The following is a 15,491-nucleotide window of genomic DNA, read 5'->3' on the forward strand; positions in this document are numbered from 1 at the left end:
GGGCTTCAGACCACTACTTGGAAAGAAAACTGCCTTTGTCACATTTGCTGAGAGTGGGATGGGGGAGTTCAATTTGTTAATCTTCTTTGACCTCTTAGTGATATTTTATACCACTGACTACAATGTATTTCTGGATAGGCTGTCTGGTTGGGCTTGGTGGTTTCTGATTTTATGTTCATGCTGTTGCATTGCATATTTTATGGTTTTAATTTCTTCTTCTGCTTACCACTCAAATGGTAATGGACAGTTTTTAAAATATTGTAAATAAGAATAACTATATTTATAATAGCAAGAGTTTTGTTTGGGAAGGCAGAGGTGGAAACTGTACGGAAGCCCATTGAAATGAAAACTTTTCTTCATGGTTTGACAATAGACACCTACTAGATAGCATTGCTGGCTCTTCACAGCCATCTAAACTGAAGGCTGGTAATCGTACTGACGCCTGTGTAGGATGTGGGTGGTGCTGTGGTGTAAACCACTGAGCCTTGGGCTTGCCAATGCTGGCATAGAAATACTGAATCAAATTATTGTGTTAAATATGAAATGACCCATGTTTGCTGCTCCAAACTCCATCTTCCAAACTGGCTTAAATAAATGGGTATTGGGCGCATCACATATACTGTATGCCTGTATGTATGGACGTGGGTGGCGCTGTGGCCTAAACCACTGAGCCTCTTGGGCTCGCCAATCAGGAGGTCGGCAGTTTGAATCCTCGTGATGGGGTGAGCTCCCGTTGCTCTGTCCCAGCTCCTGCCAAGCTAGCAGTTCAAAAGAACACCAGTGCAAGTAGATAAATCGGTACCGTGGGGGGGGGGGAGGTAAATGGCATTTCTGTGTGCTCTGGTTTCCATCACTGTGTTCTGTTGTGCCAGAAACAGTTTAATCATGCTGGCCACATGACTCTGAAAGCTGTGAACAAACGCTGGCTCCCTCAGCCTGGAAGTGAGATAAGCACCGCAACCCCATAGTCACCTTTGGCTGGACTTAACCATCCAGGGGTCCTTTACCTTTACCTTTTTATGCCTTGGAATCTTAGTACTTTGCTGATGGTTGACAAACAGGCATTCCAGCTGCAGGACATATGGGGGGCGGTAAAAGAATATAGAAGCAGCCTTTACAGCTTTATGGAGAAATGCCATCCCATTTTTGTACAACTTTCTGCAATCATTCATTCTGCAGTTAATTGAAAACCAGGTGTCTGATCACATGGCATGAGTAATGGGATTCAAGGTTTTTGATCAGCCTCAAAAATTTAACGATGGTAAGACACAGAACATATATTTAAACGAATGGCATTTTTCAAATTGATGCCTCACTGTTGCATCAAGAGTTAATGGGATGCAAAGCTTCCTTATACTTTTTAGTACCCCAGATGTGCATAACAAAACCCAAGAAGAATAGCATCCATTTCATGGCAGTGCATATTCATAATTCAAAACCTAGCTTGGATCTTATTTTTCAAAAGGTCAATCTCTCAGTTCAGAGCGCAGCCCTTCTTTACTTTAAATGAAAGCTCTCTAGATTATTAATATGCAGACGTACATGCCTAACATGACATGCATATGTGGCCTGTTGGCTGTCTCCATTTATGTCCTTCTGTTTGGATGGCAGTCTGCCCAGGAACAAGTTGGTTCAGCCTTTTTACTGAAGCGTAACTGCCAAAACATGATGGACTTTGACAGGCAGCCAACATCCATCTCACCATCTTGTTCTGCATCACATGATCATACACTGACACACACAAGGAATATTTCAAAGGGAAAAGAAAGATGGAGAAATGTACATCAGTCTTTGAGAAGACATACTTCATTTCAGGGTCCACAGTGAAAAATATTTACCTGACAAAGCACCAGAAGCAAGCAAAACAAAACCTTATGACTAACTGAGGATGCTAACTGGAGACAGTAGTGTCATATTTGGGTGAAAAGGGTGCTCAGCAGTTGCAATATGTGGGGAATGTGCCTACCTCCCATAGTTAGCTCATGGGGTGAGGAGATCTGGACTGCTGGGCCAAAAATATTCCCCGCCCCTGGTGTAAGGTGAAACAGAATGATCTTTTCCACAGGATAGATCTCACATGATGCCTGTTAGTTCTTGCTTGTTACAGCTTGATAGGACTAAAAGTTTTTCACTTTGGCATTCCACCAGTTACATTAACATAATTCTCTTGAGCATCAGAACAGGGAAGGAAAAAACCCACATAACACCAAGGGAAGATATATTTGCTGTTGGTGAGTTTCTGGTTTTTTAAATAATTTTGTTGCTCCAACAAAGATAATTTATTCATTTGCCCCCAATTGCAACTTAGTATTTTTCATTGCAGTGAACAATTCAAATTTTAAAATTCCTAAATTTCTTCATGTTAGGATATAGTCTAGTCAATACGCTGATGAGAGACAGGTATGCAGAGCTTGATTTGAACCATGGTTCAGAACCAGAACATATGAAGTTGAAATAAAGATGAGTGTCTCTAAGCACATGCAGAGTGTATTTTCCCCACAAGTCTTTCACGTTGGAAGATGTGATAATCTGGCAGTCTTCAGCCATGGCAACTTTTAACCTGACAGTTAAGACAAGTGCAGCTGCCTCTTCATGACTTGGAGGCATTGCTGTGTGGGCCCAAAGTGGTGTTACATGTACCGGGTCTCTCCTTGGTGTAGATTTAGCATTAGTGTTAATAAAAGAGGCATCCTTTGTGATTCCTCTTATTGTTGCTTGGAATCTCTTATCATACCTTCCCTGGTTAGCAGACTCACGTAAAGAACTCAATGTCCAGAGAGAAAAGTAACTGATAATTTACTGTGCAAACTACATGAGGAGAAATAAACAAAAATGTTTTTTCTTTCTTAGTTCAGGCTTTGTAGCGAGATCAGGTAGAATTACAGCCATACATAAAGCGAAAACTCCTTCAGACCAACACTGTCAATCTGAGCTCGATTTACCTCAACAAGGCTCATGCTGATCTGACAGATTGCTAGGCAATCCCGCCCCTTGGTTAGCTGACTGTCAATAGAATGATCCCTGCTGTTGCTCTTCCAGCACCCCTGACCTCTGGTTTAGCAGTGCATATGAAAACACCTAATTCATCCACAGCTCTGTGGGAATGCTGCTTACACTCAGATGAATGTGGACTTATATGCCCTAAAGTTGTACGGTAAGGATCAGATTTGCCTGTAGACACTTTAAATCCCTGAGTAATGTTTTCTTACTAAAACGTTAAATGCTAAAATGTTTTCTTCCATAGGTTAATTCTCATCATGTCAGCAGCACCCCCATTATGCAACTCCTCGGTTAAAAATCATTTCCTAGAAACTGCTGTCACATCACATTTTAATTGCTGTTACTATTTTATATAAAACTAAGCCAAAATTTGTTGGCATCAAGAGACTCAATGTATTTGTTCACTTCAGATTTGTTTTTAAACCTTGTAAGAGAAGAACTCTAAGCCCAAGGCAATACCAAGCAAAAAATAAAAATAAAAATCCCCGAATCTTGCTATGGATTTCCCTCCAGCTCCCAACTTCTTCATCATCCTGCATGCTCTGAGATTATCTTTCAGTTCCACACTGGTACTTAGATAGCCTTAGGCGATACTCTAGGAGTGGGTTTCACTGGAATGACAGTAAAATTATATACTCACCTACTAATAAGGATTAGCAGCTATGTAAAAATAATAAACATTTGTTCAAAAGTCTACTGAATGATTCTGGGGTGGAGGCAAAGGTCTTCTGTCAGCTCTTGGGTTATGTTTAAATAGTTAACTCAAGAAAGGAAGACAAACAAGTGGATTGTTCCTTGCTCAGATTCCTCCAGAAGTCAACCAGTGCTCAAACTGTGACATGGGACTTATTCATCAGAGAGGCAGAAAGGAAGTTCAATATCAGACTTGGTGCTAGCTAGAGGGCTTGAGGGAGAGACCGGCCAGCAGAAAAATGTAGTTCGGTCTCCACAACTATGGCTGTCATTTGGATGTTGATGTTCACAGATGGCAGTGTGGTAATTTCCCTTACTTCTGAATGACGATTGAGGAATGACCTAAGGGCCAGCCCCACCATCGGGCAGAGTGAGTCAAATGCCTCAGGTGGAAGATACTGGGGTGCAGCACTCCCCTCTATTGGAAGACTGAGCCACACAGGCTGTTCTGCACCTCCTAAGGCAACCTGTTGTCCTCAGGTTCCATGAGGGTCACTATTTCATGGCCAGTGTTGAAGTAACATTCAACTGCCAGTCTAATGGACTTCTGTATGTGGAATGGGAGCATCACCTTGTCCTTTGCTTCAGACTGCAAAATGTATTGGGACTAGCCCCACCAACTGGAATTGAACCAGCCCTACTAGTTTACCCACATGGCCATATAACCAGGAACCTGACATGCAAAAATTAAGGAAGTGAAACTTTTCCCAGCATGCAAATAAGTAACGAGAAAATATTCACTTATTAAATGTCTGTGTTCAACTGCTGTTAAGATACAAGGAGGGTCAATAAAAAGAGTCAAGCCAGCATTTACTTTCCCTTATGTGGTTATGGAGAACAGTTACTACAGTGGGGGTGTAACTTCATTAGCGAGTGGTTGTGCATAGGTTAATCTCACATGAGCTATAGTGTGAGATTGCCTTTGATAATTTTGGGATTTCTTTCCCATGTATTGTACTGTTAGGAGCTATATATGAGGCCCTACATTCATTAGTTCATAAATAGAACCAATGCAAGACTATAGAATATTACAGCTGCTTAGTGGTTGATGTTATCATACTAACAAAGTGCGGCAAGGCAAGAGAGAGAAGCAATAAAACAGCAGGCAAAGTGCTAGGAGTCATGGTGAAAGAGGTAAGACATGGGTGCCATATCACATGGCCCAGGACAGGCACATGGAAGCAGAGGGTTGGAACAAATCAGTCACACAGTCCAACTGAATGCTCTGAAGAAGGATTTTCCACTAAGGCTGCTACCATGTGTCCTGCTTCCACTGTTATGCCAGAGATGAGGGACCGGTGGTCCTTCACATGTAGTTGGACTCCAGCTCCCATCACTCTCACCCAGTGTGGCCAATGGTTAGAGGTCATGGGAGCTGTAGTCCATCAATATCCGGAGGGCCACAGGTGCTCCATCCTTTCACTAGACCTTTAACTGCCCGACACACACAAATGTATTTGGGAAACATTTTCCCTTCCATTATCTCCATGCCAGGAAAATGTTCATGGGCATTATTCCTTTCCCTTGGGTTGCTCATTAGGACAAAGGAACAGGGGCAATAAAAGCTGTGGCAGCCCTGTTATCCACATACCAGCCTGTGCTTGCGGGAGTGAAAAGTAACTACTCCATACAACAAGTTAGAGAGAACATGAAGCACAAGGTGAAGGCAGACATGTCTACTATCAACCCCATGGTTTGCACCATAATGAATCTTCTAAAGGCAAGGTTCACCTTTTGGCAAAAAATGTAGAAGACCTGGACCCTGTGTGACCCTTTGTGACTTGTGTGACCTGTACCCTGCCCTGGCTCTAATTCTGCAACAAAAAACAGATTCATGAGTGTTTGTCCAACAGTACGAGCTGCTGGAGTGAAGTGTTGGGTGTTCATCCACAAGTTACTTTAGAAACACAGGAAACTACCTTAGACTGAATAAGGCCATTGACCCATCTAGCTCATTGTTGCCTGCACTGACAGGCAGCAGGTCTCCAAGATTTCAGACAGGCGCTCAGCCCTTTCTGGAGATGCTGCAGATTGAGCTTGGGACCTTCTGCATTCAAAATATGTGCACCACCACAGAGCTATAGCCCTTCCCACTAAAGAGCTATGGTGTGCTCTCCACTGCCACCACCAATGCAGGATAGGAGCTTATCTACATTCTGAAGTTCATTGTCAACTCTGATCACTTTCTGCACAGTACAGTGGTACCTCAGGTTAAGAACTTAATTCGTTCTGGAGGTAGGTTCTTAACCTGAAACTGTTCTTAACCTGAGGTACCACTTTAGCTAATGGGGCCTCCCGTTGCCGCCGCTGCCACTGCACGATTTCTGTTCTCATCCTGAAGCAAAGTTCTTAACCAGAGGTACTATTTCTGGGTTAGCAGAGTTTGTAACCTGAAGCGTCTGTAACCCGAGGTACCACTGTACATGCCTGGATAGCTCAGTTGGTTAGAGCATGGTGCTGGTAATGCCAAGGTTACAGGTTCGATGGGACAATTGCATATTCCACAACTGCAGGAGGTTGGAATAGTTGATCCTAAGAGTCCCTTCCAACTCTATGATTCTATGCTATACAGCAATTATGGTCTATTCTGCCTCTGTGTGGGAAATACTGCTTCAACCTATTGAGTCTCGGTTCTTTAGCCAACACACGGTTTTGATGTATCACAGCAAGGATTGGAAGATATGTAAAGGGTTGGGATTAGGATTGGCAGGAGTAATGCTCTGAACAGGGGCTCCTCAACCATGGTGGTCCTTTCCTCCCTTGCTTACCTGTGTAGGGTGCCTTGTGCTTGCAGCACCAATTACTGGAGTTAAGTAGCTGAGGTTCCTGATGGGTGTCTATATTTGGAGCTTAGATATACAGTAAGATTATCAATATGCCCTTCCTCCACTAGTCTTCTCAGTGGCTATCTGTTGTTTGTGCAGATTACCCCATTTCATTAGTTTCCATCACCAAAATTCTCACTGATCGATAATGGTCTGGATTCTCTGGGATTATTTGAAAGGTATAATTGATCCACTTAGATACAAAGGTTCTGAATCAATCCTCAAATGCACACCAGTAAAGTGGCACCTCTGGTTGTGAACGGGATCCGTTCCGGAGGCCCATTCACAACATGAAAAGCCTGCAACCTGAAGCACGTATCTGTGCGGTGCCATTTGGCGTTTGTGTGCATGCGCGAAGCGCGATTTAGTGCTTCTGCACATGTGCGAGCAGCGAAACCCGGAAGTAACCCTTTCCAGTACTTCTGGGTCACCACAGGACGCAACCTGAAAAAACCTAACATGAAGCAAACATAATATGAGGTATGACTGTATTATGCTGAGAAGACTCCAATCATGGAACTGGTGACTCAGGGCCATGATTCTCTGCTAACGGATAAAGCCATGGCCCTCATGCTGCACCCTGCACAGTTAGTCCTGAGCCTGCTATAATGAGTGGTTAAGTCTCATGTCACAAGTAATTGCTATGCAAAATCCCACAAATGCATATACTTTGCAGTTATGCTGAGTGGGTGGGAACCTACATAATTAATAAAAAGCGCAGGCATTCCAAACATAGTTATTAGGATTTACCATGCTATGCTTGGCAGTGGAGTTAAAGCAGCTGATTGTTAATAAAGAGTGTGCAAGCTATGCTTACACCACAAAATTACGAGCGCAGAGTTTAATCAGCTGAAACAAGAAGCTGTTCCAGAAAAGTCAGCTCTAAAGTTGTAAGTTTGCTCATTCACAAGAAGAATTAAGCAGGAGAAGATAAATGGCACAGCTTTCAAATATGACACATTTTAAAGGTGTAGATATGGCGGGCTTATTTGTCTTTGTGAAGACCTCTACCTTTATGAGAAGCCGCCTCTAATTTCCTTTCTCGCTCCACAGAAGAGCAAACACCACAAACTTACACCAAACTTTAAATATGGATTTGCACACCTGAGATGTAGTGAATGTACTCATATAAATACAAAGAGGGAAGACAATAAATTGTGTCTTTGCAAACATAGGTATCACACACAAATAAATATGCAGGACTGAATACAGCTTCCCGTTGACTGCTGACTGAGTGACAAGCCCAAAGTTGTCTCTCAGAAATGTGTCACTTCAGATTAAGCCAGGGTCCTGGAAAGAAGGACACTGATCCAGCAAACATGTGAATTGTTACCGAAATCAGTAATAATAAAAACTGTGTTCATTATTTTGAGTGCTGGAACCATTTAATAGAATAGTCTCAGAACTGTCATTAACTGCTTTGCTTCTACTTTTTCGTTTCAGTCTGCTTTTTGTGTTATTAACTTTGGATTGTAGCTGTAGTTGTTATGTGATTTTGTTGATTTTAGTATTGTGAATACACCTGAAGAAAGCCAGGATAAAAATTAATACTACTAACAACAGACACCTTATGAAGGTCAGTAAGGCTACAATCCTATACATACAGTGGTATCTCAGGTTACAGACACTTCAGGTTACAGACGTTTCGGGTTACGGACTCCGCTAACCCAGAAATTGTACCTTGGGTTAAGAACTTTGCTTCAGGATAAGAACAGAAATCGTGCAGTGGCGGCGCAGCGGCAGCGGCAGGCCCCATTAGCTAAAGTGATACCTCAGGTTAAGAACAGTTTCAGGTTAAGAATGGACCTCCAGAAAGAATTAAGTTCTTAACCCAAGGTACCACTGTACTTACCTAGAAGCAGGCCTTTTTTCCAGATGGAACTCACTGGAACTCAGTTCTGGCCTGTCTCAGGTGGGCACCATTGCCATTTTAAGAGAACAAGGGAGGCATTCATGGTGAGTTTCGGCACCTCTTTTTCTAGAAAAATAACACTGCTTAGAAGTAAGGTGCATAGAACTCTGTGGAACTTACTTCTGAGTAGACATGCCTAGAATCATGCTGTTGATTATATACTTTGCTGTGAAGCCCTGTTAAATGTGCTTGAAGTACACTAGCATAAGTGATGAATAAATCATCCTAATTTTAATTACTGAAGTAGGGGAAAAAACATATTTCTTATAAATTATTTAAGTCCTCTATTAAGCCTCTGTTTCAATACAGAATTCGGTACAATTGTAAATGTCCACAATACTGGAAATGTGCTTTGACTGTTGCTTTGCTTTTAACTGATTTATTCAACTGTTTTATTTTGGATTTATTTTGTAGTTTCCAAACCCATATCTACAAAATACCTACTCACGAAAGTAACATCTGATGGACAAACAGGACAAAATAAGGTTGCCACCATTTTGGTTCTCTGCCTTTAATAGATGCCTATCACAACACAACTCAACAGGTGCAACTTCTCCCATCATTGGACATCTCAAGCTCTGAGCACTTTGAGACAGGTGCATTAAATCAACAGACCTAATAAACCACAAGCCATACAGGGATGCTGGTGACCCTACTACTGATCTCTGCTATGATCACAAATGGGCTATGAGAATCTGGCCAGCACACTGAGAAGTTGGCAAAAAAACAAACAAACTGGCTTCTGTAATGGTACCAAATCTGTACGCTAAAATAACAATCTTCAGCAAGCTTCTCTGTATCTCTAACATATCACTAGTACTTCCATTTAACTATAAAGACTTCCTCAAAAAAATCCTGCAAACTGTAATTTAATGAAGGTGCCAAAAATCTCTGTCAAATCCCTGCCCAAATCTTGTCCTAACAATAGATTTTCAAGATTTAGGGAGAAGGATGAATAATGACCTTTAAAACTAGAGTCTAGATATATCCTTTGGGATACTTCCTGTTCAAGTTCCTGGGCTTTTACTATACTTGGTAAAAAACCCAACATTTGGAAGGATCTTTAGACAGTAAATCACAACTCTAAGACCAGACATAGTTTACAAAATAAGTCAGATTTAACAAGGTGCCTATATATCATGTGTTCATTTGTAAACAGTTGCCAGAAATAGGTACTTCAAAAAGGTAAATAGTACGCAAGTACAACAAAGGTAACAAGATGTAATAAAATGTATAGTTCCTGTACCTGTAAAACAATCTTGGAGATTCAGGAATTAAAACTTGCCATGCCATGTTAACATAGGAGTAAGTAAAACTGTTCTTGCTGCAATTACTTCTTCAATACAAACTATCCTGAATTGCACCTAATCATCCTACTCACAAACAACACTTTAGTCAACATTACACTTGTTTGACTAGATGTAACACAATTGCTATTTTCTTTTCATTTTTTCCTTACATTCTTCTATACATAAAAAGCAATGGATTCATTTACAACTTATTAATAAATATGAGCCACGAAACAAAATAAAGAAACTGTATTTAAACGTAATGAACTCACAAGGTTTTTAGAGCATTTACTATGAATATTGACTACATGTTGGGAATTTGCAGTGGGCTTCCACGGTCAGAAGAGATATTGATAGGTGGAATTGTTGTTAGATTGTAAATAATTGTGCATATTGTTAAAGTGTAATGTACATAAACACCAAATAAATTTGAAAGAGGCCAAACAATGTTATGTTGCTGAGTCAAAAGGTTGGCTTTCTGAGCTCTAATATGAATACTGTATACTTAAGTCAATATGGCACAATTTGTTGTGGGAATGTCATCAATACCTGTGGCAAAAAGAGTTTGAACCAATCAATAGATTTCTGAAGCAAAAACTTTGCAAAACAGTGATTTTTAGTTGAAGTCACCTTTGATCATTGAGTATAACTAATTTGTGCAGCATAAACTTTTGTAGGCATATAATGAAGTATGATCTTTTCTTTGAAAGCTCTTAAAACAATAAATAAACTTACTGTACATTCCTATACATGTTTATTCAGAAGTAAAATGATAATTAAGTCCCACTGAGTTTAACAGGGTTTAGTTCCTGTTACATGTGTTAAGACTGCAATCCAAAACACATTTGCCTGGGACTCAATGGAATTTACATCTGAGTGGACATGTTTAGGATTACACAGAGAGCCTCTGAAACACCTCAGACTCTATTTTCTTTTCTGCAACAAGCTAAAATATGTACTGTTCCAAAATGATTCACATATTTCTATCCCTGTTACACTAAAAAGCAGCATGCTATGTTTCACAAGTGCAATTGATATCTCTACTGGGTTTGTCTATTACTGTAAATAATGTGATATGTCCAGAATTTGGTTTAAATTTACAATACCTAATGTTAGATTGCTGAAAAATGAAAAGGGTTAAAAGCTCAGGGCTGCAGTTCTAAACATACTTACTAGGTAACAAGCTTTACTAAGTACTGTGGGACTTACTTCTGAGTAAACATAGGCTTGTACTGCATATGCCTTTAGAGTGTTGTGTGTGTGTGTGTGTGTGTGTGTGTATGGATTGTAAAATTATTTTGAGGCAAGTACAATAAAAATGCAATGATAAAGAAGGACCAATGCTTTTTAAAGCTCTGAGCCAGGAAATTGGATTTCCTATCAAGATCACATCAACCTCCAGTATTATTTTCACAAATCTTGCAAAACTTCCTTGGCCACCGAAGGGGTTTGGAATTTATCTGGTGACATTTATTCCCACAAGGCTCTTTAAGTAGTGCATAAAATGCCATAAACACTAGTTAACTGGTTCTGTTCCAATACATATTTATGAAGTGCATCAGATCATAGTGCCTTTAACCATATTTTTGAAGCATATTAAACTAGTACTGGGGGAGAAAGTGTACTATTTCGGGGGGGGGGGACCACCATGCAGTAGCTAGAATATCCATTGCAAGAGGCTGAAGTTTGTGAATGCGCAGGTAAGTGAGCAAAAGATATAAATAGAAATAAGGCATTGTCAAAGATAAACCGTTCTTTACATGGGTTATTTTATATAAGGGAAGCTGGGACTTCCCTCCGCATCACCACTATTGAATAATTTGTGTTAAAATCAGGTCACAGAGCTAGTAAATACTGCCACAGGTATGATAGCCAAAAACAATACAATCACAATGTTACAATTCACAGGCTCATGACTGCACACACTGGGTTTATATAAGTCTGAGCTGGAGTGCAATATAATTGTATCAAACTCATAAAATGGAACACACCGTAGGTATAAAACCTTAGTCGGGAATACCGTCTGAACTGTTCCTATAGGCTCGCAAATAACAAGAAAAGAGCCAGCCTCCAAAAGACTGAAGTGTAGCAAAAGTCAAAGAGATGATGTCATCATAGGCCTGTACATATAAACTGCCTGAGTTCCTCACCGCACACACAGACCCCCCTCTCTGCACATCCAACGCGTATCCTGGCAAGCCTTGGAATGAAATGCATGATGCCAACAAGGTCCCCTGATGTTGTCAAAAAGCGTAGCCAGACCTTCTCATCCCAAGTTATCAGCACTCCAATCTCTCCTTTTTCATTTACCCCTAAAGGGTTTGACCCCACTATTTTTCTCTGGCAGAGGACAAACTCTCGCTTGGGAACATAGGAAAAGAGGAATCAACAACCAGGCATCTAATGCAGCTAGTTCTCAGCTTCTCTCCATCTCTCTCTCTCTCTCTCTCTCTCTCTCTCTCTCACACACACACACACACACACACACACTCCAGGAGATAAAGCTCGGCATCTCCAAATTGGCAACAGGCTGACTCACCCTCCCTTGCCCACTCCCCAAGTTATTCCTCCTAAGCCATTTGAACTGACACTGCAGTGCACTGCCAAGCTTGCTGCTGATTTTTGATGAGAAATATTCCTCTCCCCCCTCCCCCAGTTACCCACTCTTTGCGGTGCAAAGAGCCATCCATAATGGAGACTCCAGCATCCTTAGCAAAGCCTTTGACTGGTGAATGGAGTAAAGGGATAAAAAGCGGGGCGAGGGGGAGGGATAAGATAAGGGACCAGATGAGTGAAGGAATGAATGAATGAATTGCTACCTCCAGAAAAGCTCTGTGGGTTGCTGGCTTCTCCTGCTCCTGCTGCTCTTGCTGTTGCTGCTGTCACAGAGGATCAGCTGATATTTACCTGTGAGGTAATGCACACTCTGTAAGGTCACCATGCACCCACTGAAACCCAGTGCAAAGCAGGAGGGGCGCACAGAGACGGAACTGCTTGCTGCTGCCGCTTACCGCTCTGGAGAGAGAAAGATGCACCGCGCACAGGCTGCTGCTGCTGCTGTTGCTGCTGCTGCTGCAGCTCCTGGCACATGCTGCAGGTGTCATAGCTGAAACTGCCCTGCTTCAGAATGTACCCATTTCGCTTCTGCACATGCCCAGAGCCCCTCGTGTGGCTGGAATGAGCATGTGCCAAGCCTGTGCGCATGCCCAGCGAGGAAGTGAAGCCTTCGTGAAGCCGCTGCCCTCACCTAGCCCTTTGCCCCGAGTTTCGCGGGGGGTTCCATTCACTTTGCCCAAAAAGCATCCTAGCGATGCGGTGGGAGGAGGAGAAGGAACTGGGCGGCAGAAGGGAGCGGGCGGGGGGGGGGGGAGAGAGCGGCTGGCAAAAGGATGACGTATTGCAAAAGCCGAGGAGGAGCGGAGCAGGGGGAGGAGGGAGGCTTCGCCGACGGGAGGGGAGGGGGAGTGCTGGGGCGCCTGAGAGTTTGAGGGGATGCGTAAGGGCGAGGGAGGAAGCCAATGGGACGTCGGGGAGCCCACCCCCACCCCGCCCTCACGGGGAGATTCGTGAGAGGCGTGGGCGGCAAGGGACAAATCTGGGGTGTAGGAGATAAGAGCCTGGAGGGCTGGTTTGAATGGGCGGCACGGAAGGGAGGAAAGGTTGAATGAGGACAGCCCTGGGTCTGGGCTGCGCAGCGGAGCAGGAGGCAAAGCAGATCGGCGAGGAAAGGAGGCGGCTGATCGAAGGGCTGTTAGCCGGCGGGGGAGATCAGACGGCGGGGAGGAAGGCAGGCGGGGCTGCGAGGGAAGGAGCGGGCGCGTCATAATAGAGAAGAGAAGGTTCGGACCGGGTGACGTCAGATTTATTCTCTTAAATCCGGCGGGGGGGGGGCGCATTGGCCGCGAACAGGACACTCATGGAGCCAGGGCTGCCCGTCGGAAGCCAGTCCAGCAACCCATCCCTCAATGGACGCCGCTCTCTTTTATAAAGCGAAACTCGGACTCCCTGCCTGGCATTGGGGTGACTCGTCCTGTGCGCGATGATGTCACGTTGTTTCCGCTGGAAGAGTCCTCGGAGGGAGACGGGGGCTTTGTTCCCTGGGCTTCCGACTCCCCGCTGGGACCGGGGGGCGGGGGGAGATGAATGGGTTCCCGATGTGCAGACACAGGAAAGCGCCCCGGTTGGTTGGGTGCCCAACGCACCGCTTTGCCCATTCATCTCCGACGGATCCATGATCGCATTGGGCTCTTTTGTTTGCCGACTCGCCCTCAGTGTTTTGTCTTGTTCGGCCAAAACTCTGCCTCCATGTCGAGATGTTGATACAGTATTGGGGAGTGGGTGTGCTTCTCTCTCCCCCTCCTCGATCACCACTGGCCGCCATTCACAAAAGCCAGTTAACCCCCTTCTCTCCTCTGAGAAGACGTCATGGTTTGAAACGAACCATGTTGGTGAACGAAAAAAAATTGAATGAAAATAAACACCTTGAATTGCCATTTCTGTATTTTACTGCATCCACAGAGGCGTGATGGACTGGAAGACAATATACTGTACACTCTGGTAACCTTTAGGCATTTTTTCACACATGAGATGAAATGTGTTTGAGTCTCATTGCTGCTATCTGACCAATTTCACAGCAGAGTTCAAGCCACACATGTGGGGACCCATTTTGTGATTTGTTTGCTGAAGGTTGGTAATGCAGAACAGAAAATGTTACTTTGTACCCAATTTATGTTTTCTACTCACACATGAGGGAAATAAATGACTGTCGTCTTCGATGGGTTGGCTATTTCCATAAGGGACACTAAACCAGATGTTACATTTCTATTGTCAGTCATTCAACCTATCAGTGTGAATCTCTTCTGCTCTCTGCCCCACATTAACAGCACTCACAACTTCCTTCAGACTCACCTGCATGGCCCGTGAAAAAGATGCACAAATGTGCAGAGGTGTTCATTCGTGTAACTGCTCCCCCTAAACCACCCTGTACCAGTCTGTTCCACTGAAAATGGAAGCAGCTGTTGAAACAGTGAAGGAGCAGCAGTTAAGTCTTCAGTAGCCCAGAAATAATGTCTGACGTCATCTGCTGGTTAGGGGAAGGAACTTGTGTTTCCTGCTTGGCACCAAAGCATTAGGCACATACAGCAGCACATGGGAATTAGTGTATGTAAGCATGAGTATATGTAACCGAAGCAATTACATACTCTCCCTGTTTATCCCTGCCTCTTGTTTCCCAGTTCTGTGTGTTGAATTTTACATTATAACCTCTTCAAGACCTGGCCTTTTGTACTCTAAAGTGCCATGCACATTAATAGTGCAGTGTAAAAGATGGCAACAATCACAATAATGGAAACACTTATGCGTATGTGCTTTTATCCAGTATTTTTCACATTTTACCTCCCACCTGTATGCCCTTTCTATTGTCCTCCTTAAGCTCAATTTTTTGAAAATGAGTGGTGAAGGCTATTTGGAGAACTAATAGTCCAATATACCTAGCTCCATAAGCTCAGCGAAGCTTTGATGTTTACTGTGCCAAAGTCCATATTTGTTATATGCATGGTAGCCCAGCATGTATTCAATTACTCATCCAAAGGGTGTGCTTTTATCATTACAAGTAACACAGCTGTAAAAAGCTGGCTGTATTTCAGTGGACTGTTACCTTTAAATGTATTGCAAGAAATTATTAGAAACTTGCTGTCCTGCCAGAGACTACTGAAAACATTATTCTGAACATTTAGATGTGTGGTGAGAAGGAGCAGGTACAGTGTTACATGC

At 43.0% G+C, this 15,491-nt stretch overlaps 1 protein-coding gene and 1 long non-coding RNA gene across 16 annotated transcripts in view; one reads left to right on the forward strand and one right to left on the reverse strand.

Moving 5' to 3' along the window:
• Positions 1–9,586, forward strand: part of LOC309373963 — a 68,951-nt gene extending 59,365 nt beyond the window's left edge. The window contains exon 4 of the long non-coding RNA XR_014170315.1: positions 8,845–9,586. This is a non-coding gene — a long non-coding RNA (uncharacterized lncRNA). The remainder of the gene's footprint in view (positions 1–8,844) is intronic.
• DTNA (dystrobrevin alpha) overlaps positions 1–13,507 on the reverse strand; it is a 179,494-nt gene extending 165,987 nt beyond the window's left edge. For 7 of the 15 annotated variants that reach the window (XM_081918514.1, XM_081918512.1, XM_081918515.1 and 4 more), the window contains exons 1-2: positions 12,731–13,507; positions 12,539–12,626 (exon numbers count right to left, since the gene is read on the reverse strand). In XM_081918514.1, coding sequence (XP_081774640.1) covers positions 12,539–12,626; positions 12,731–12,923 — 281 coding nt within the window. In that variant the 5' untranslated portion in view covers positions 12,924–13,507. The other 8 variants (XM_081918510.1, XM_081918516.1, XM_081918509.1 and 5 more) reach the window with 8 other exon arrangements.
• Between the last annotated feature and the right edge of the window lie 1,984 nt (positions 13,508–15,491).

The sequence above is a fragment of the Podarcis melisellensis genome (genome assembly GCF_964234715.1).
Source record: "Podarcis melisellensis genome assembly, chromosome: 7".
In the NCBI taxonomy this organism is placed as follows: Eukaryota; Metazoa; Chordata; class Lepidosauria; order Squamata; family Lacertidae; genus Podarcis; species Podarcis melisellensis.